Raw genomic sequence first — 18974 nt, 5'->3', positions numbered from 1 at the left:
GGCGCGCTAATGTATGTCTGTAGTTGAAAGCTAAAAGGTACCTGGGTACTCGTATCCTAAACCTTAGCCCCCAACTACAGGGATTACATAATGCCTAATTCCGTACCTTAGGTACAGTACCTACTTAAAAATAATCATCCACTTTCAATCGCTGAAACCACAACCACCACGACGTAGTAATGCGCATAGATATGACGATAAACCAACATCTAACAAGATTCATGACTGATTCATTGTATCTATTCAGCAAGCAACACTCGAGATTCAACTAGGTGCAATTCCGCCTAGACCACGAGAGAAGCGGAAGCTTGATTAGCCCCCGAAACCAGGCGAATAGCCATGCTGTAGAGCCTGATACTCAATAGCTCCCGCCAACTTACCGAATGCATTATCGCGACCATGGCCAACCGGTATGGCGGGTCATATCGCAACGGCAACGGCTACGGCTCTGCTGCGAGAAAAGATGACGAATATGATCCCTTCGGCGACGGTTATACCAGCGACCGATACGGTACCCCTCCTCAACAGCTAAACCCACGAAGGCCACCTCCCGAATCTTCCCGGAATCCTGGCTATAGCTCCTCAGCCTCAAGAGCCCAACGTGTAAATGAGACAAGTGCGGAGAGACAGATAAGCCAAGTGCTTGAACTCATTAAATCCGAATGGCCTGCTATGGTCCAGGACGACTGTATACCCGTTTCGTTAGCGCTGCAATTACTAGATAACAGCTCGGTCGGTCGAGCACACGAATATAGGGGCTTCAAGAAGACACACCAATATCTGCAAGACTCCCTAAAGAATATCGTACATGAACATCACCAAGGCTTCAATAGTTCTATCGGTACCTTCCATAAGATCCAAGGAAGTATACAAGCCTCCCAGAAGCGTGTTCGCGCTTTGAAAGACTCCCTCGCTGCATCACGAACGAGTCTTTGCGTAACAGACCCAGAACTGAAGAAACTATATAAGTCGTCACAGATGTACGACGATGTGTTGCAGACACTGAATGAATTGGAAGATCTCAGGACAGTGCCGGATCAACTGGAAGCCAGGATATCAGAGAAACGATTTCTAACAGCCGTTGAAGTACTACAAAATGCCTTACGAAAGCTACGAAAGCCGGAACTAGACGATATCGGAGCGCTTAGTGACCTTCGAAGTTATCTGGCTAACCAGGAGACCGCATTGATGGATATTCTAGTCGAGGAGCTGCATGAGCATTTATACCTGAAATCACCTTACTGCCAAGAACGATGGCAAAACCTAGCCAAAAACCAAGGTGCCTATAACGAAAATTACAGTGAAACGGGCGTTCTGACCCCATTCCATTTGGTTCTGGACACCATGGATCTTGATCATCCAGTGACCGAAGATCCGGCCAAGAATCCCGAAGCGGATACATTCTATTATATTAGCCTTGTCGTCGAATCTCTTAACAAACTTGGCCGGTTGGAAGGCGTGGTCGATACGTTGAAACAACGACTCCCTGTTGAGCTGTTCTCCATTGTGAATGAGACGATCAACGAAGTCGATCAGAGACATCCCAGTTCGCTACGAGGTGGCTCAGGCAACGCACAGGGTCTACACATATATGGCAGTAGGGAGACACAGATGCGTGCGGACGTTATTTACGATCTCCTATGGACTTTATATGGTAAATTCGAGGCTATTGCCGAAGGCCATCGAGTATTCCACGAGGCTGTTAAGGCCCTTGTTCGAAGAGAGGGCGGTGGTAGCAGTAATCCTCTTCTTGGGAGTTTTAAGGAGCTATGGAATCTCTATCAAAACGAAATACGCTCTCTCCTACATAATTATGTCACAACAGATGCAGACGTCTACCAGTTCAATTCGTCTCCGAGACAGGGTGCAATGCTTAATGGCAACAAGGACACATCCCGAGAGCATCTCTTCAAATTTTCCGAAGCGGATCCAAAGTCTATCGAGATGACTACTGAATATGAAGCTCTGGATGGCATCATACGAGCGGCGGTTCCCGGTCTCACATCTGCTTCTCGAAAAGCACAAGCTTCAGACAAGAAATCATCGGCGGGAAGAGGATCAAGGAAGAGCGCATATACCGCAGCATTCGACGGTCGAAACGCTCCAGGCTCTTATAAGTCACTTGTGGAGCCAAGCGTATTTAACATGAGTCTTTTACTACCCCCAACCCTAGTATTCTTACAACGACTAAAGGCAATTGTGCCTCCGGGTTCAGATTTAGCTGCGAGCACTTTGACATCTTTCCTTGATAACTTCTTGGTCAATGTATTCCAGCCGCAGCTCGATGAGACACTCAGCAAGCTAAGCGATTCCGTGTTTGGGGAAGTAGATTCGTTCCAGCAAGATCCTAGTTGGGGGTTGGTCGCCCGGCGTCCCGTCTTCAAGGGCACAACTGCATTTTTTGCTGTCATTACTGCCTTTTGTCGTATGCTGGGGACGATTCCACACGACCAGGCCCTTAGCTCTCTAATCATCTCTCAAATGGTGAGATACTATGAAAGATGCTTCGCATGGTTTGAATCACTAGTCGCCAAAGCACAAGATGCGACCACGGCACCACAAACATTACGATACTCCGCAGAACTTGCTATTGGGCATGGAGATATACAGGAAACGATTAAAAAACTTTGGACATCGGATAATCTTGATCATGAGCTGATAGAAAAAGAAGTCGGCCTTCTTATCATGCAAACTAATGAACGACCTCTTGAGCCAAATGATATTATCCAGGATCGTGACGTTATATCGTCTTTATGCCTCCTATATACGAGTATGAAATGGCTCTCAGTGAGGATCCTCGGATTGCGACATATCACTCGGTTCGACACAGATTCTTCACAGGCCACCTTGCCGAAGAATCAAAACCGCCGCTGGACTCTCTTGAATGACCCTAGCAAAGCAAGTAGTGAGCAACAGGGTCCTGTGTATCTACCAATGACGCAGGAAACCGTCCAGTAAGTGTTGCAAACCTTGTAACGCCCCCTTTTTGGGGGGTTTGCGATAGCCTAACTAATTCATTATATAGCTTGTTCGATAAAATCGTATCGTCCTACGAAGAATTTGCCGGCACAGTGCTCCTCATGTTGCATATGGAAATCCGGTGCCGCATTGTCCAATCTCTTGGCGTAGCGTTGTCGCCTGAAACAGCACCGTACGTCCTAGGCGACCAGGAGATCAAGGAGCCAGATCCACAGATACTGTCACTGAACGCGGAACTTGTTGCGTACGATGAGACGATTGTTCGTTTCCTTCGTGATAAGGAGACCGCATTCGTACGAACAGGTTTAGGTCTCCTCATTAACACTTATCTGGTATCTAACGCTCTCGCCACACAGCCCATGAACATGCGCGGATGTGAGCGCATGCAGCTTAATATCCTTGTGCTTCAGCAAAACCTCAAGAATGTCGAGGCTGGCGTAGACCTCACGCGGGCGGCGAACTATTTCAGCTTATTCCAAGAGGGCCCCGACAAAATCGTCGAGAAGGCCAAACATGATAAAGAGCGTGAAGCGGAGAGTGGTGCCTCTATACCAGAAGTGGAGAGATTCACTTACGATGAGCTCAAGGCACTCGTTGAGCTTTGTTATAGCGAGCAGCTCGCAGATCCAGAAAGGGGCGTCGCCTCGGCTGCGAGGAGGCAAATGGGCGAGAAGGTCCTCGCATTGAGTGAGCACATGTGGCAAACATAAAGGGATGGATTGTACAATTGTGTTACAATTAAAAATTGAGGGGTGGACTGTTACAATTTGGTGCTCACGAGATTACGTGGCCTATAACCTGCACATTGACGGTTTTTGCGAAGCGGAACTCCTTCACCCGATTGTGTATGTCTGAATTGATTGCCTCCCTACGAAGCGTCCTGGGAACTAATAATTGCAAATGATCCGTAAAATGGACCGTGTTATGATGGGAAGTTAAGCTTTAAGAATATGTGAATTTTCATCTTTTTGACCAGCCTGTCGTCTTTTTTAGGGACTTACCCAACTATATCAACCTAGGTAGCGTATGAGGGAGGCTTCCGTTATTGTTATGTTATGTTCTAAGGTGTTGTTGTACGAAGCCAAGTGAATGATGGCTATGTACTAAATACAAGTTACGACTATATGATAGCGGTGGGATCGGGTAGCTGATAATTACAGCTATGAAACCTGGGAAAACCTGATCGTTACAAATGTACCGGGCTGCCTCACATCTTCTTGGTAGTCTAGTTCTCTTGTAAGGTGAGACTTGTGGATGTATATAAGTAGGTTGAGTGGCGGATCTGGAATTAGATCTGAATAGGAAACCAGTATGAGTATCACATCGGTCGTATGACTCCTAACTGTCCGAAGCAAAAAGGTACTACACATCCGGGACGCCCGCCTAGCGTATCGCTTGCGTGGCTACATATAGTCGGTAGGTACCGAGAGGTGCAGATACTGAAAACTATTGTGGGTTGACTGGTTGGGGATGGCTGAAGATCGACATAGATAGATAGATCAAACCTTGGCAATTCCTCCGATGTGGCGGTGCGCGCGTAAGTTGTAACAATCCGCTTCCCGACAACCTTACTTGATACCTAGGTACCTACAGTACCTAAGTACCTAAGTAAGTACCTTCCCGCTCGTAGCAGTTGATCTAAGGAAGCAATTGATCCTTGTGGGGTAAAATTGTTGTCAGAACTTTGTTGTGCTTCACGACTATTTAAATTCCGCTAGTAAAGTTTCTTGCATGCCATTTTAAAATAAGAGTCGAATGTCGTCTAAAGTTTGACTTCGGATGCTAGATGGGATGAATTTAATTTCGTGCTATCGATTTAAGAAAAGTGCGAAAAACATTAAATTGAAGAAACGAATATATTTTCTTGTTGTAGGATAGCTTTTTTAGTGGCGTTTCGACGGTGACGGTACGATAGGATAACAATCATGTAATCCCCAATAAGAGCTGCATAAAGTGGCCAAATACGCGAAGGCCCCTGACGTTTCTTCCCATGTGGCGTCCGGGTGTCCCTCTGACGCGAAACAATCTTATTCGATTGGTCAAAAGCTAGAGGCGGAAAAGGGGGAAGAAATAATTAAATATTGAGCTTCCAATCAGGAGGAAAAGAGAATTATAGGTTTAATACATATGTATTGCCACCGATGTACCCGATAATAAATCAACCTAATCCTTTTGTCTTTGAAATCCAGAGAAAATTTAAATATAGGATTGGGGATGAAGGGATTAATAATACGATAACTATAACAACGTATTTAGATAAAGGGTGTGAACAAGTATAAGGATTAGGATTAGGATCTGGGAAATTGATACTTCAAAAAATATTATGACATTGCGTGACGTGGATACCACAACATCGAAAGTAAACGAATTAATTGATGGGTCCTAAGCCATGATATGCAAATAACCAGGTACCTAAGGATCTAAGGTTTATTACCTCATGCTTGCACCTTATGCTTCCAATTTGTTGATGATTCCATTCTGCTGGTGAAACTTACACCAAATGAATTAGAAATGAGACCCCTAGCATATTATGTAGTCTAGAACTGGAAGACCCAAGCTAAATAGTAACTTCTATTAGTCAGGTAGTATCCACGAGTTTCAGCGGTAATTGAGCCTCACGGTTCGAGTAGGTACCTAGGTATGTATCCATATAATGTACAAAGGGTATCATTATTATTATGATACGTATATTTCCATATGTATTTTCAATTTATATGCATACATACCTAGGTACACATGTATATACATCAGATCTTATATATATATACCTACATACGTATCTACCGATACCTTAATGTACCGGCATAATAATAAATAAATAAAAGAGAAAAAAAAAAGGAAATCCAACAGTTCATTAATTCGACCTGCCTTACCCAAGTAGAAGTAGGCTCAATAAGGGAGCTAATTTAATACTACCTAGGTACCTAATTTGTATAGGCTGCGTAGCACATACAGAGGTACCTACGTAAAATTCAGGATTGTGAAATTAATCCTAATGTGGTTAGATGTATACCCTGCCTGGTACAAGGTTGCACTGTGCTGTAAGGTCGGAGATTCTGGGCGAGCACACAGTGTGCTGCTCGTACCTTCTCGGGTACCTAGCGTAGCGCATTTAGTAGCAGCATAACGGTTGCTCTCGTCCCCCTCTAACGAGCGCGTCACCCACTCTGAACCCACTGAAAATCATTCCCCTTGAAATCCAACATTGGACGAGCCCCCTTCCAAGTTCCAACCTCCATCCCCGGCTCTAGGACCAGCTCTGTCGCAAAAGGCATTGAAGGGGGGAATTAACAAAATCGTCTCCTTGACCCCCGTTCTATCTACAAACAGTTTCGTTCGTTTTCCTTTTCCTTTTCCTTCCTCATTTATAACAGGACTGCGATACTTTCCCAGTTGCTAGTTTACAAATCGCGAAAACAAACACGCCAAATCACGCTCATTCTAGAACATAATCACCCCGTACTAATTCCACCTCCTGAATCCAACAAGGAAAAAAAAAGTGATTCAGGTATTGCATGTCAACCAGGACACAATCGAGCAACAAAATCGAAAATTCGCGTTATCATTTGACTCGAATTAACGACAACTCCTTTTTTTAAACACTTTTAATCAACCAACAACACTCAGAACAAGAGAAAGTTGGAAATGAAATGACAAAGACATTGACGTCTCGACAAAAAAAGCCCGGTACCCGCCCATTCTCCACATAGCATCCCGACCCGTCTCGTCTACCTCCTTTTTCGCGATAAAGGGTTAAAAAAAGGAACTTTCCTTACTTCCTGCACCATAGCCACCAACACTTACGACCGCCCCCTTCTATCGTAACGGCTTTCCCATCGTTCAAGAGTTTGGTTTATTTTCATCAAGCCTGCCTTACATTCCCGTAGTGGTGTGCTTCGGCCCCATTGTCGATCCTTCACCTGCGGTCATAGAACACCAGGACAGTCGTTGGTCGCATAATTCGAATTAATATAAATTCCGAATCCTTTGGCCGCCATATTCCTAGATAGGCCTGTCTAGCGAGCGTCTCATTTTTCTCCTGTTGAACAGGTCGACTCTGATTATTCAAGATGTCGTAAGTCGATGTCTATTCAATTACTTCTAATTCTATAGGTCCATTAACTAATTATCTAGGCTTGGTTCCGCTTTTCGCTCATTCTGGCATACTATGACCAGCTATGATAGACGTGAGTAGATCAAACAATTGACCAATTTTATAACTCATAAATGCTTACACTATATTTAGATTCAACCTACGATTCTCCTTATCGAACAGGTCGCCATGTACCTCTAAATAGACAAAGTACTCTCACGTCGGTCGCTACTGCTTCAGAATCCCGGGCCGACATTACATCCCCGTATGCGGACGAGCTCGGTCGATTATCTACCAGTGTCGACGGCACTGCTTACACAGGCGCCGGGCTCCCATCGGCATCTCCCCTGTCCCCCGGTTCCAACGGTCCCTATTCTCCCGGATTAAGGTCTATCAATGCTCGACAACAAGGCACTAAGGACGATGGGTTTGAGACGGTTAGTAGCCCAGGAGAGATACCTATGCAGTCGTTTGCGGATGGTGGCCCTCCAGCGCCTCCAGTTACCCATTCTTGGAGGCGGATAGATAAGTGGGCAGAAGAGAACTACCCGGAATTATTTGATCAGCTATGCGATGGATGTACGAGCAACGATTTGAATGAATTGGAACATCAGCTAGATTGCTCTCTACCTCAGGATGTTAGGGACTCCTTGGCGGTCCATGATGGACAGGAACGCGGCGGCATCCCGACAGGAATTATTTTCGGCTCTATGTTACTTGACTGCGAGGAAATTGTTCAAGAATGGGATCAGTGGCGCAAGGTTAACCACCAATATCTTCTTGAAACATCAGTTGTGAAACCTGCTGTTCCTTCCAAGGCATTTGGTGGTAGCAATCAGGCTTCCTCTTCCAAATCAGCGCCCGGCTCGCCCGGCTCCCAGAAGGAGTCGTGGAGACAGGAACTCCAGGCTCGCCAAGATTCCGTTCCTCAAGGTGCTGTTCAACGGGCCTATGCGCACCCCGCTTGGATTCCCCTCGTCCGAGACTGGGGCGGCAACAATCTTGCTGTGGATCTCGCTCCTGGCCCTACCGGTACTTGGGGTCAAATTATTCTTTTCGGTAGAGATTACGATACCAAGTATGTCGTGGCAAAGTCCTGGGGCGCTTTCCTTGCAGTTGTCGCGGATGATCTCAATAGCGGCAAGTGGTTCGTTGACGAGGATACCAACGAGCTCAAGCTGCGTGAGTTTAAGACAACCCGTGTTGAGCCGCCTTACTTCGAAATTCTTAGATGGCGAATGGACCAGAAGCATGGGCGCGGTGCCAGAGTGGTCGCGAAACGAAGGTCAGCTGTCATTGGCGGGCCTACTTCTCCTGGCGGTTCACCTTATACTAGTCCTACAGACAGCAATGGAGAAGCTCGTGGGCGTACGTTACAACGGCTTAGCAGCCCATCCCCCCTTGGTAGTCCTAGCCGTCCCGGCTTTGGAAAGGCGAGTCCCCTTGCACGAGTCGCCGAAGAATCGTCATCTCTCCCGGATACGAAGCTCAATACAAATGGTATAAATGGTGTAAAGCAGCCTAAGCTCGTGGAAGTGGAGACCCCTCGACCCAGCGATGAGGTGAACCAAAGTCCCAAATTTCCAACTGCAGCTGAAACCAAAGGCAAAGACGCGATCCTTTCAAAGGCTGCAACGGCAAATGGTAACGAGGGCGAACAGTTAGAAGAAGGAATGAAGACGATTGAGATCTGATATGAAAATTCAACGACCAGCAACGACGGGCATTGTACCACGACTACATAATAGACAACAAAAGGGTGGCGTTATGGAATCAGATCTGGCGCTAATAAGCACCGCAGAAAGCTGCGGTGGTATGACCCTTTCTGATTATACACGTTCCGTTACAATCAGTGTCTACATTGATAAAAACGGGATTTGGACATGCCTTCGTACAATTTGGCCATAATCAACGAGGACGGCACTTTAGAAATTTAATTTGGTCGGTGGTTTACCACTATTCTTGTACTAATACCCTTCGACTCCTTTCTGCCGCTCGATTATTCCCTTTTCCAGACACGCTCAAGGACCAAATAAGACAATTCTTCCTGTTCCAACTGGAAAACCGAAAACTGGAAAGCGGCTGAAACATGTGTACAGCTGGTGAAGAGACCCATGGTGGTTTGACTGCATTTATGGATGTAGTGAGCATATGCAATAGGGTAGTCTATAGAGTTATACTCTGGGGAATCGTGCTGCCGACAATCATATTAGGCGTTCAGGAAGACTCTAGCGTTTTGAGTCTGGGGCGTTGGCGGCAGCACACTGTACTTGATCACGTTTCGAGACGCAATAGCATGATGATACATTATTAAGGATTAGCCTATTTAAAATAGTCAATGAAGGCAAAGGATATTATGGCTACGCAGCTTTTAATACAGAAATTCATTGGAAATGATCTTTACTATTGTTCTAATATCTAATTCAGTTATGAATGGAATAAATTAATATATGTACGTGTCTGAGTACTTATATACCTAGGTACTTCCCTGCGACGGAACAAGACCACTTAACATCAATAATTTTTATCACGTGATATGTGTCTCCATTAAGAATGATTAGGAATGCGCGGTCGCTAAATGCCAAGACTTAGTCGGTTCGTCATCAGCCTCATTAGGTGGACCCCCAGACCCGACCAGCTCCCCTAAGCGCTTCAACTTCCTAAGCTTCATCTTTGACTTGACGCATAACACAGTAATCGGATTGGCCGTTGAACCATCCATCGAACTCGTCTCTCTCACCATCCACATACTCTTTTGAAGACCTAGCCACTCTTTAACCTCGGAATCATGGAGGAAGACCGTCTCTGGAAGTTCCGCAAGCCAGCTTGGCTTAACAGCGCTTGGGCGCGTAGTGCTGGAGTCTACTCGGCAGGTGCTTTGGTATGTTGACGATATATTCCCATATTCCCTTCCACAGCTTGTGTTTCATTGTCTATTTCCCTAGGAAACTAGCATTTCATATTGTTTTATCTCCCTATTTGTTGCGACCATGTCAGACTGACGTATTGGCTCTTCTTGCAGTTCTCCCTCGCCTTCTACATCCTCATCGACGCAGCGGTATGGTCCAAATCGCCGCTTAACGGATCCAACGTGCACGTAACGTTTGTGGACTGGCTGCCGCTCATCTTCAGCTCGCTAGGCATGCTCATCATCAACTCGGTCGAGAAGGCGCGACTGTCGGCCGATTCGTTCTCCTACAGCGGGTCGGGCGTTGCCTGGAAAGCACGCGTGGTCCTATTTCTAGGCTTCGCGGCTCTAGCCGGCGGTATGGCGGGCGGCGTCACTGTCTTCGTCCTCAAATACGTCGTGCCGGAGGTACACTGGCCTATGATGGGCATGGGCGTCGAGAACATCGTCGCCAACGGCTTAGTTATGCTGAGCTCCGTTGTCCTGTGGGTCAGTCAGAATATGGAGGATGAATATAGCTATAACTTGTCACTATAAGAGCCGGAAATTTCAAATTGGTGGTACCCGACCGCCTGTCGTATCGGGCGGGCAAATAGAGATAAGGCAGGCTAGTTATAATTATACTCGGTTGAGGTGACGGACACAAGGTGACGCCGAGACCATGGCTAAGATCCTGGAGATTGCAATGGAGCTATGGCACTTGGTATGTTTTATTTAGTTACGGAGAGAAGGCAGTCGATCCATTCGGTGTATTGTACAACAGATAGCATTGCAGCATAACTGGAAGGCTAGGCTAGGCGAAGCCAGGCGTGCGGTAATTTAGGAATTTGTTTTGTTCACTGAATTCTTCGCTTTTCGAATACATGTTTAAATAGCATCGGCCTACATTCAAGACTTTGTAGAATCCCTCTACACATCCGCCCCAGTACCAAGGAGGGGGGGCGGCTATTACCAACAGTAAAACCTACTGAATCTTCCATACATGTGCATCTTTAGACGGGCCGCCGTGACTGTTACTACTATGAAAATCATGCGATTCCATAAAATTATAACTAGATAGCAGCCCAGGACGACTCAATGAATATAGTTTCCTATCAAATCCACGAGTCTTGCAATCCAAGCATGTCTGACTTGTTCGTCGAGTGGGATGAAGGTTTTATTCATTATATTATACATAGCCGCCACCAAGCGGCGTGGCCCAAGTTAGGCATACCGGCTCATATATGAATGACATTCCCTATGTCTGATCCTCAAGCCCCTCAGGGCATATGCCGATTTTGCCAGTAGCTACAGCTGTAGCTTACTGATGGTAGTACATACGTGTTCGTAACTCGGGTAGGTGCATCATGAAAGGGGAGACAGTAGGCTATAGTCGTGTTAGTGTGTTCGCAAGTATTGTGGTGAGAAGCATAAGCGTACCGGATGACCGAAGGCCGAGGGTCGCTACGTGTGTAGCCTGTAATAGTGGACAGTTAGATAGAGTACTGGCTCGACGACATATACGTCATATTTGTCTAGACGCTCATAGAGTATAGAGTCATACCGAGGTAGAGTATTAGAGGTAGGTAACCACTATGAATTGTCAGCATATAGATACACCAGCAGCTGAGTGGGCAATTCATACTAGTGCATCGCAACTCTTCCGATTTCAATTATCTTTCCGATGCGCTCCTTAGATTCTTCGGAGAGCGCGAACATGTTGGGCAATACGTTTAGCGACCGCCGCAGTTGGTTTCGGGAGCGGTTTGGGTTTGTCGTTCCGGCTTAGACAGGAGCAAAGTACTATTCCTTTTGTCGCGAAAGTTGTAGGTAGGGTGAATAGATGTTCTTTGAATTTATTGAGCGGGCCGGATCAACCAAAATTTTGGTTTGATAAACCCGACCCAACTATGTCATAGTCATTAGCTCTCATTGGTTCAATTGGTACGGGAAAACATCGGAATATCCGCCCGTAGAATCATAGCTCCAGAAGCTACTTCGGTACCTATCTAACCTAAAGAATTCAGAAGCTTCGACCCGTGTTCAGCGTTCCATAATTTTATGGTCATCGCGAGTTGCCGCGACTTTATCGATTCTTGCTCGATCCTCGTTCCTTACAAAATCATCCGTCTCCGGCTCCGGCTCTAAGCGACAAAAAGGCAGATTAGTTGCCCGTCGTCAATCAACTACCTAGCCAAAATGTCGGGGGCAAAGCACTGGTGAGTTACTCTTTAATACTTATGTTAGTAAGAAAGATTTATGCAATAATACTTACAGTTACAAACCAGGGAGCAAGATAAAGAAGCCACTGTCTATGTGGGTAACATCGACGAACGCGCAACCGATGCGCTGATATGGGAGCTGATGGTCCAAGCCGGCCCTGTAGTCAACGTACACCTTCCCAAAGACCGCGTCACACAGTCACATCAAGGCTTTGGCTTTGTCGAGTTCAACGGCGAAGTCGATGCCGACTATGCTGCCAAGATCATGAACGGTATCCGATTATATGGCAAAGCCCTACGTGTCAACAAGGCCTCGGCGGACAAACAAAAGCCCCTGGAGATCGGCGCCGAGCTCTTCATCGGAAACCTCGACCCTATGGTTGACGAGAAGGTTCTCTACGATACATTCAGCAGATTCGGAACCTTGATAGCTCCACCCAAGGTGGCTCGCGACGATAACGGAGTAAGCAAAGGTTATGGGTTCGTCAGTTATAGCAGTTTCGAGGCTAGCGATGATGCCATCAACAACATGAACGGTCAGTTCCTCATGAACAAGGACATCAGCGTACAATACGCGTACAAGAAAGACGGAAAAGGCGAACGACATGGAGACGAGGCCGAACGAATGCTTGCCGCCCAAGCCAAGAAGCACAATGTTACAATTGAAAGCCAACCTATGCCGCCGGGACTACTTCAAACACCTACTCCCGCTCCACCGGTTGCAGCGGCTGTCGCCCCGCCGGCTATGGCTACTGGTGGATTCGATCCTCACTTCGGCTCCGGCGTTCCTGCTCCGAGACCACCCGTCGGCTTTGCTCCTCCCAACGCTCATCGTGGCCCTCCTCCCCCTTTCGGCGTTAATGGTGCCCCGCCCCCTCCAGGTGCTGGCCGGCCAAATGCTCTACCTCCGGCACCCTCAGGCCTACCTGCTCGCCCGCCACCCTCGCAAGCTGGTTATGGTAGTCCCGCCGACTTCCACCCCGGCGGCTTCCGAATGCCGCCTCCAGGTTTTGGCCCTCCTCCAGGCAACGTTCCGCCTCCGCCACCCGGGTTCACCCCCGGATACGGTCGCTGAAAGTCGAGTCCAGTGGCCAGTTACGTGTGATGGGGAATGGGCCATAGGCTTTGTCCCGACGTTACTTGTTACTATATACGCATGGACTCAGCTTCACGCCTTCCAGAAGAATACAACAGGTCATTCTACAGGCTTCACAAGACCTCCAAAATAATAAGCAGGGGAACCGCGCCCTTCATGGAACCAGGCTTTGACCCCCATCGCCCCCTGGTCACAGAAGGAGGGGCAGAATCAAGCGATCCGTTGATGGGGATGTTTACGAGGATACAGGCCGCGCCGGGGCAGCTCCTAAAAGGGGCATATGGCCGCCTAATTAAAAGATACCCAAGCCAACGTTATGATCAAAGAAACCACGATCATCACTATTATGGAATAGGCTACAAGGACGAAAGCACATACTCTCTTCCATAGCTTGATAGTGTATCATAGGGACAAGCCCATCACTGCTGCTTGCGATCGGAAGTCATTGTTGATAGTGGCATCAGGATAACACATCACGAATTATCAAACAAGTCAAAGGCTACGTGGTATTTCACACTCATGCCAGGGACCGTCAACCAAGCTCAATGTATCATTTGCTCACTTTGCCTCCATATGCTTAAAGGTTCTTCGGAATGCACTTGTCTTTTGACAAAATCACCAGAACGTACCACTCATCGCTAAAACTTAACCTAGCAAAACTATAATTGCTTCTTAATTAGATAGATGGCATTGAATAACCCATAACTCGACGTGTCGATAGCTGAGCAGAACACTCAGCTTAGCCCAGCAAACCCAAGAGCAGGAGTCTAGGCTAGGATGTTGAGCGTGTCAGTCGAAGTCCAGTTATCCAGTTAATTACCATTATCTCAAGCAATAATACTTATGTGAATATTCAACGGTGCAACGCTCCCTTCTCTAGGCAGGTCGAAGGTCCTGTGAGGCGTTATTCTACGGAGTGCGTTTCGAAAAGATCCGCTTTGGAGACTATGTAGCAACTGCATGTCAAAAAGAAACTCCTACAGCTCTATTGACGAATACATTCCTGTGCCGTAGGACCTGAAACATCCTTCTCATCCACCGACCTGTCCATGTACTATGTAGTTCAGTTTTTGTAAATATTCCGCAAATCAACAGTAGAAGTGGCAAGCGATGCTACAGGCGGTCAGCCCGTCTCCGTACGACCATAGGCTTTGATGATGAACATTATATGCTAGCTAATGTCAAGTTATGCACCACTCAGGTGTCTATTTACGCATTAGGCATGACTCGATGAATTCTTAGCAATATCATAGATCTGCCGCGTATTTATCGCACACAAGAGTGACCATTATAAAATCATACCCAAGCTAAATATCCAAACTACCGACCGAATACCGAATACTCTAAATATGGCCTAGTATTTTCACAGGAGCGAAGCATTCATAAATAATCAATACCTATTACTATCCCACTTGAGGCATAAACAACAAATGTTTATTAGATATGCACTTTCAAAAACGAGGTACAAAGTCAGACAACTACAGGTGCGCCTACAACGGTCAAGCAATACCACAATATATCTAATAGTACTAATTATTCCTCTACAAAACTCAGTATACTACTGCCAATTATCACTGGAAGCTTTTGATAGAGGTTTGTTACTGCAGTTTGAGGTTAGGTAGCCTCGGATACAAGGTGTGGTCGTTCCCAAAGCCCACGAAATAGGATATAATAGCTGTGTAGTGTGAATATCATTTGGTAACAGATTATTCGTCTAGATGGAGGATATATCTACAAGTCGATTCTGAACCTAAAGTCATATCTGTAACACGTGTCGCCTAGCTATCCCATATCCAGACCCCCAGCACCCTGAGAAATGTACAGCATTATGGGAACAGTCCATATCTCTACGTTGTTCCCATACAACAACCTGAAACGGCGTGAAACTGGAGGCGTTTTCTTGCTCGACAACATCTGTATCTTGCATCTTGCCCCGGCGGGGATTAAAACATCACGGCCAATGCAGGCCTCGGGCAAAATAAATGGCTACTCGAACCGTAATTCGGGCATACTGCTTCAGTACTGCGGCTTTAGGTTGGTTGTTCAACTTGCTAACATTTAGATTGGTTACCCATGCGAAAACTTCTAAACCAACCTGAGGGACTTCCGTTACTGCACGATATAGCATCATGTCAGGATTCACCACGCATAGACATGTATAATGTGCATAGGTCAAAAGGAAATAACACGGGGAAATGCTCATGCTATTCTAATCTTTACGGCCACTTTTGGAACTCGTTTGATAGGTGTCCCCATTCGAAAGTGAACCCATTGGGATAGGTAATCTAGTAATGGTAGAGTTTGGGGCATAGGACCCGGTGCTATCGACCCATCTTCGGGAAGTTAGCCTCACTCTGTGTTGTAGCTATATTGATAAACCTCTAACAATCATAATTTGACCTCAAATAACCTTGCTGTCCACCCTCCAGAGCGACTTCTAGCTCCTACCTCGTTCTATGGCTTCCCAAAATACTAAAATGAACCCACCTGGGATATTCCGAAAGTGCTAGAACTAGCCCATCCCACTTCTACGGGTTTCAGATGGAGTTCACCGCTTGTCTCCCTTCACAGCAAATGAGGCTACGAGTTGAAGTGCCGGAAATCGGCATATACAACTAGTGAGTAGAACTACTAGTACTACACCATTAATTTACCCTAGAGCTAGTAGTGTATCGCTAGCCCAGATGCCGGTAAATACTATAATAATCGCCCAAGGAATTGTACCTAAGTACGGGTCAACTGGACGCCGAAGCCAAACCGCGCGGGCTTCGGGGGACACAACGAGCACAGAGCGAAGAATCAATTGTATGGTGCTTCAGATAGAGAAAAGACGGAAATCAGATAGATGAATAATCTTGTCATAGCGCTGTTACGATGTCACTTGAACTCGTGTGGATAGCTGGTCATCCGCAGAGTTCCTCTTCCGCTATATTGCGCTAAGAATCCCCTACCCAATGCAATGGAGGATTGAGAGAGATAAGCGGACTAATGAACTCATTACGGTATAGCTTTGGCAACCCCTTCTCCTCCTTTTCAAGCCAAAGCGGCCTCCGCGCGGCCACCTCTCGGGTGACACTGCATTGGCGTGCCAGCCGCATTTGGGGGATAAATCTTGCGCTCCAGCCATTCACAGCCAACAGACGAGGATAAGGCCGAAAGAAGCGAAAGGGGGTGAAATAAGGAGAGCGCGTTATGTAGGTAATGGCTGAAGTGAGAAGTGAGCGATCCGAGTAACTTACTTCCAACGTCGCCATCTGTCAAAGATCCTGCACTGCAAGATCGGGTTACTCCACATATGAAGTAATCTTGGCTGGCTGGGTCGATAGATGGGTACCTACCTAGTAGGTAGGTAGGTACGCGTACGTAGATCGGCGGCAGGCGAAAGCTTTGGTAAATTCGGAGGATACACTGTATTTTCTGTACGGGTATTTCGGTCTTCTTCCCCTCCAACTCTGTGTCTGAGCGTCCGGTATGTAATACTCCTTGAAGAAAAGCCTATTACTTACCTACTGTAGGTGCGGCTTGGTCCCGCATCTGATGAAGACGAGTGTATGAACGGCGAGGAGGCAATTCGCCCCTCCCCCACCCCTTGGTGGCGTTGGTGGAAGAAAACATCGTCTGCAGGTGATACCGGGGAACACCAATAGTACTTCCGTAGCTGCGAACTTTTGAAGACCACCGGCAAATCTTCTACCGTAATGAGTAGGTAAGTATACGTATATGTGTGCGCAGATGTATATACATGTGTCATCATTAGGATCAAGTCTTTCGAATCTTGCCAGGGGACGAGTACTTTCCAAAGTACCTTCTCTACGAGGCTGAGAACTAACTCTGCGAACCCCCGAGAGGGAAGACATGAGTTAGACCCTGGAACTACCTAAGTAAACTACGCATCATAGGTCCCCTCAAAGTATACATTAGGGGTTCAAGAACTTAGGACTTCGTGACCTACAGTTCGAGGCTGTTACGTGGTATGACGGCCTCGGTAGCTGTGTAAGTAACTTTTTTTCCTAGTACGAGGAAGGGTCTCGGGTCTTTCGCGCCATGGTTTAGATACTTGTCCTGCTGTCTCACGGATCACCTTAAACTCTATGGAGTTATCCAGCCACCTAAAGGAATGAGGCGCTATGCACTATGCACCTTTAAACCAGATACAACCTCTCCAGTTTCGCCGGTCGAACATTCTCACACATCCCCCCCCCTCCCCCAATTGAGAATCGTAGCCTGTCTCGCCTTAGGCAGCATTAGGTTGCCCAATGTGATGGTCGTAAAACGTAGTAGTTGTCATGGTCTAGACAGCCTTGGCTGGATGTTACGTTTATCTCTGATATCTCACATAAGAATCAGTTTGATTCGAATTCGACATGGCTACATGTAATCAGAAACCCCGGATCATGATCACCTTCATTCGGTTCGACCCACCGACCAGAAATGCCCTTGTAAATCTCGGCCTTTCCTTAAGATTTTGCCTCGTTCTTTTGATCGTTTTGATGCCCAATGAGATTGAACGAGGAGAGCTCACGAACCTGACAGCGCCCCAGATTGAAGGGCATTGATGATTTTACACATGACTTGAAGGCCAGGCTAGCCCGCATGTTGTTTCGTGTTATGGTTACAACACTACAACGGTCAATGGGAGGTTTACGGACCATGCTTACAGCGTAGCTAGCTACTTAAGAGTATTGCGGCAACAAGCCGTGGCTAGCCAGCTGATCCAAATTGTTTAGTATGTACTATGGACCGTGAAATCCTAGTCAACATGCTCGGGGTGACGCAGCTATGGTTATCGTGTACTGAATCTAAGCCCTTACTAGAATACAAAAAATGACGATGGCTTATTAGGAAAAGGTAGCGAGCACCGCACACGAGAATTGGTAGAGCTGTGTGGGTTATGGCAAAGGGGCCGGGGCGTTTTTTTGCCCTCCCTTAGTTCGGTCGCCGGGGCGAGTTCATCTCCATATGGAGAAGGGATGGTAGGATTGGGCAGGACCTGTGTAAAAGCGTGTTGACAGGGTTCGCCCGTTTCGTTGGCGCCCAAGATGATAAGTGACAGGATTTCGGCAAGCCGTAGGTCCGACCTGGTTCCTAAAATCACCCGCGGTCTTGGCAGGGGGCGAGCCGCTCGTGGGTATTATGGAAGTTTCCATAATCATCACTGGTAGAGCGGAATTACATCGCCGCGGAGGACCCAGGTGAGATAGATAGGAATTTGGAAATTGGTAGAGGAACCTCTCCAACTACGGAGGCGGAATTCGTTCTCCTTTCATGGTGGCAAAGGGACGACCGGAGAAACCGGCCTGAAGAGCCTTGATTCTAAATGATTATTTCCGCGGTAAACGACCGAGATGGCGGAGGCAGCGGGGAGTGCGGTTGGCGGAGATGGACAATTTCTCATTTCTAGCAAATGTATGGAAGGAAACAAAAGGATGCGAATTTGGGAGGCGCAGATCCTTGGCGATGTAATATCTGGGGTATTAATAGAGAATTAATACTGGTCCAGTCGATGGGTCAACGGTTTGGTTATTGTTTTTTTTTTTGTGACTTATCATCCAGCACATGTTACGTGAAGGATGTATATGTGAGGCAGAGATTCTTTCTAGAACACCTTATTGCGTTCCCATGAATTAAGCAGGTGGCTTATTTTGATCATTATTGACGCCATATTCGTTCCCGAAATCGTTCCTTACCAGCAGATTA

The 18974-nt window shown here is 46.8% G+C and overlaps 5 protein-coding genes across 5 annotated transcripts; 4 read left to right on the top strand and 1 right to left on the bottom strand.

Moving 5' to 3' along the window:
* Window positions 1-30: 30 nt before the first annotated feature.
* Window positions 31-3914, top strand: F4822DRAFT_179554 (Sec8 exocyst complex component-specific domain-containing protein). The gene is made up of 2 exons (XM_051453389.1): window positions 31-2954; window positions 3026-3914. The coding sequence occupies exons 1-2, from the start codon at window positions 400-402 to the stop codon at window positions 3687-3689; spliced, it is 3219 nt and encodes a 1072-aa protein (XP_051317018.1). The 5' UTR covers window positions 31-399; the 3' UTR covers window positions 3690-3914.
* Window positions 3915-6640: 2726 nt separating this feature from the next.
* Window positions 6641-8964, top strand: F4822DRAFT_179537 (cell wall assembly and cell proliferation coordinating protein). The gene is made up of 3 exons (XM_051453388.1): window positions 6641-7054; window positions 7114-7166; window positions 7226-8964. Exons 1-3 carry the CDS (start codon window positions 7050-7052, stop codon window positions 8764-8766), a joined length of 1599 nt encoding a protein of 532 aa, XP_051317017.1. The 5' UTR covers window positions 6641-7049; the 3' UTR covers window positions 8767-8964.
* A 599-nt stretch (window positions 8965-9563) lies between these two features.
* Window positions 9564-10667, top strand: F4822DRAFT_179529 (vacuolar protein sorting-associated protein). Its single transcript, XM_051453387.1, has 2 exons — window positions 9564-9953; window positions 10095-10667. The coding sequence occupies exons 1-2, from the start codon at window positions 9861-9863 to the stop codon at window positions 10515-10517; spliced, it is 516 nt and encodes a 171-aa protein (XP_051317016.1). The 5' UTR covers window positions 9564-9860; the 3' UTR covers window positions 10518-10667.
* Window positions 10668-10966: 299 nt separating this feature from the next.
* Window positions 10967-11903, bottom strand: F4822DRAFT_396114 (TOM7 family-domain-containing protein). Its single transcript, XM_051457485.1, has 4 exons — window positions 11605-11903; window positions 11524-11552; window positions 11400-11436; window positions 10967-11346 (listed from the first exon to the last, which is right to left on the bottom strand). The coding sequence occupies exons 1-4, from the start codon at window positions 11676-11678 to the stop codon at window positions 11325-11327; spliced, it is 162 nt and encodes a 53-aa protein (XP_051317015.1). The 5' UTR covers window positions 11679-11903; the 3' UTR covers window positions 10967-11324.
* A 255-nt stretch (window positions 11904-12158) lies between these two features.
* Window positions 12159-13256, top strand: F4822DRAFT_427090 (RNA-binding domain-containing protein; the record flags this gene model as incomplete). Its single annotated transcript, XM_051460675.1, has 2 exons — window positions 12159-12178; window positions 12248-13256. 2 exons carry the CDS (start codon window positions 12159-12161, stop codon window positions 13254-13256), a joined length of 1029 nt encoding a protein of 342 aa, XP_051317014.1.
* Between the last annotated feature and the right edge of the window lie 5718 nt (window positions 13257-18974).

The sequence above is a fragment of the Hypoxylon trugodes genome, assembly GCF_022578975.1.
Source record: "Hypoxylon trugodes strain CBS 135444 unplaced genomic scaffold F4822scaffold_3, whole genome shotgun sequence".
Classification (NCBI taxonomy): Eukaryota; Fungi; Ascomycota; class Sordariomycetes; order Xylariales; family Hypoxylaceae; genus Hypoxylon; species Hypoxylon trugodes.
This window is presented reverse-complemented; position numbering and strand designations above follow the sequence as displayed.

What these genes read in the sequence shown, in the direction of transcription:
- F4822DRAFT_179554 (XM_051453389.1), top strand. Translation starts at nt 400, where the DNA reads ATGGCCAACCGGTATGGCGGGTCATATCGCAACGGCAACGGCTACGGC. An exon ending in ATGACGCAGGAAACCGTCCA is followed by an intron (nt 2,955 to 3,025) that starts GTAAGTGTTGCA and finishes TTCATTATATAG; the next exon opens with CTTGTTCGATAAAATCGTAT.
- F4822DRAFT_179537 (XM_051453388.1), top strand. An exon ending in TATGACCAGCTATGATAGAC is followed by an intron (nt 7,167 to 7,225) that starts GTGAGTAGATCA and finishes CACTATATTTAG; the next exon opens with ATTCAACCTACGATTCTCCT.
- F4822DRAFT_179529 (XM_051453387.1), top strand. Translation starts at nt 9,861, where the DNA reads ATGGAGGAAGACCGTCTCTGGAAGTTCCGCAAGCCAGCTTGGCTTAAC. An exon ending in TCTACTCGGCAGGTGCTTTG is followed by an intron (nt 9,954 to 10,094) that starts GTATGTTGACGA and finishes CTCTTCTTGCAG; the next exon opens with TTCTCCCTCGCCTTCTACAT.
- F4822DRAFT_396114 (XM_051457485.1), bottom strand. Translation starts at nt 11,678, where the DNA reads ATGTTCGCGCTCTCCGAAGAATCTAAGGAGCGCATCGGAAAGATAATT. An exon ending in GGAAGAGTTGCGATGCACTA is followed by an intron (nt 11,553 to 11,604) that starts GTATGAATTGCC and finishes GACAATTCATAG; the next exon opens with TGGTTACCTACCTCTAATAC. An exon ending in CCTCGGCCTTCGGTCATCCG is followed by an intron (nt 11,347 to 11,399) that starts GTACGCTTATGC and finishes ACACGACTATAG; the next exon opens with CCTACTGTCTCCCCTTTCAT.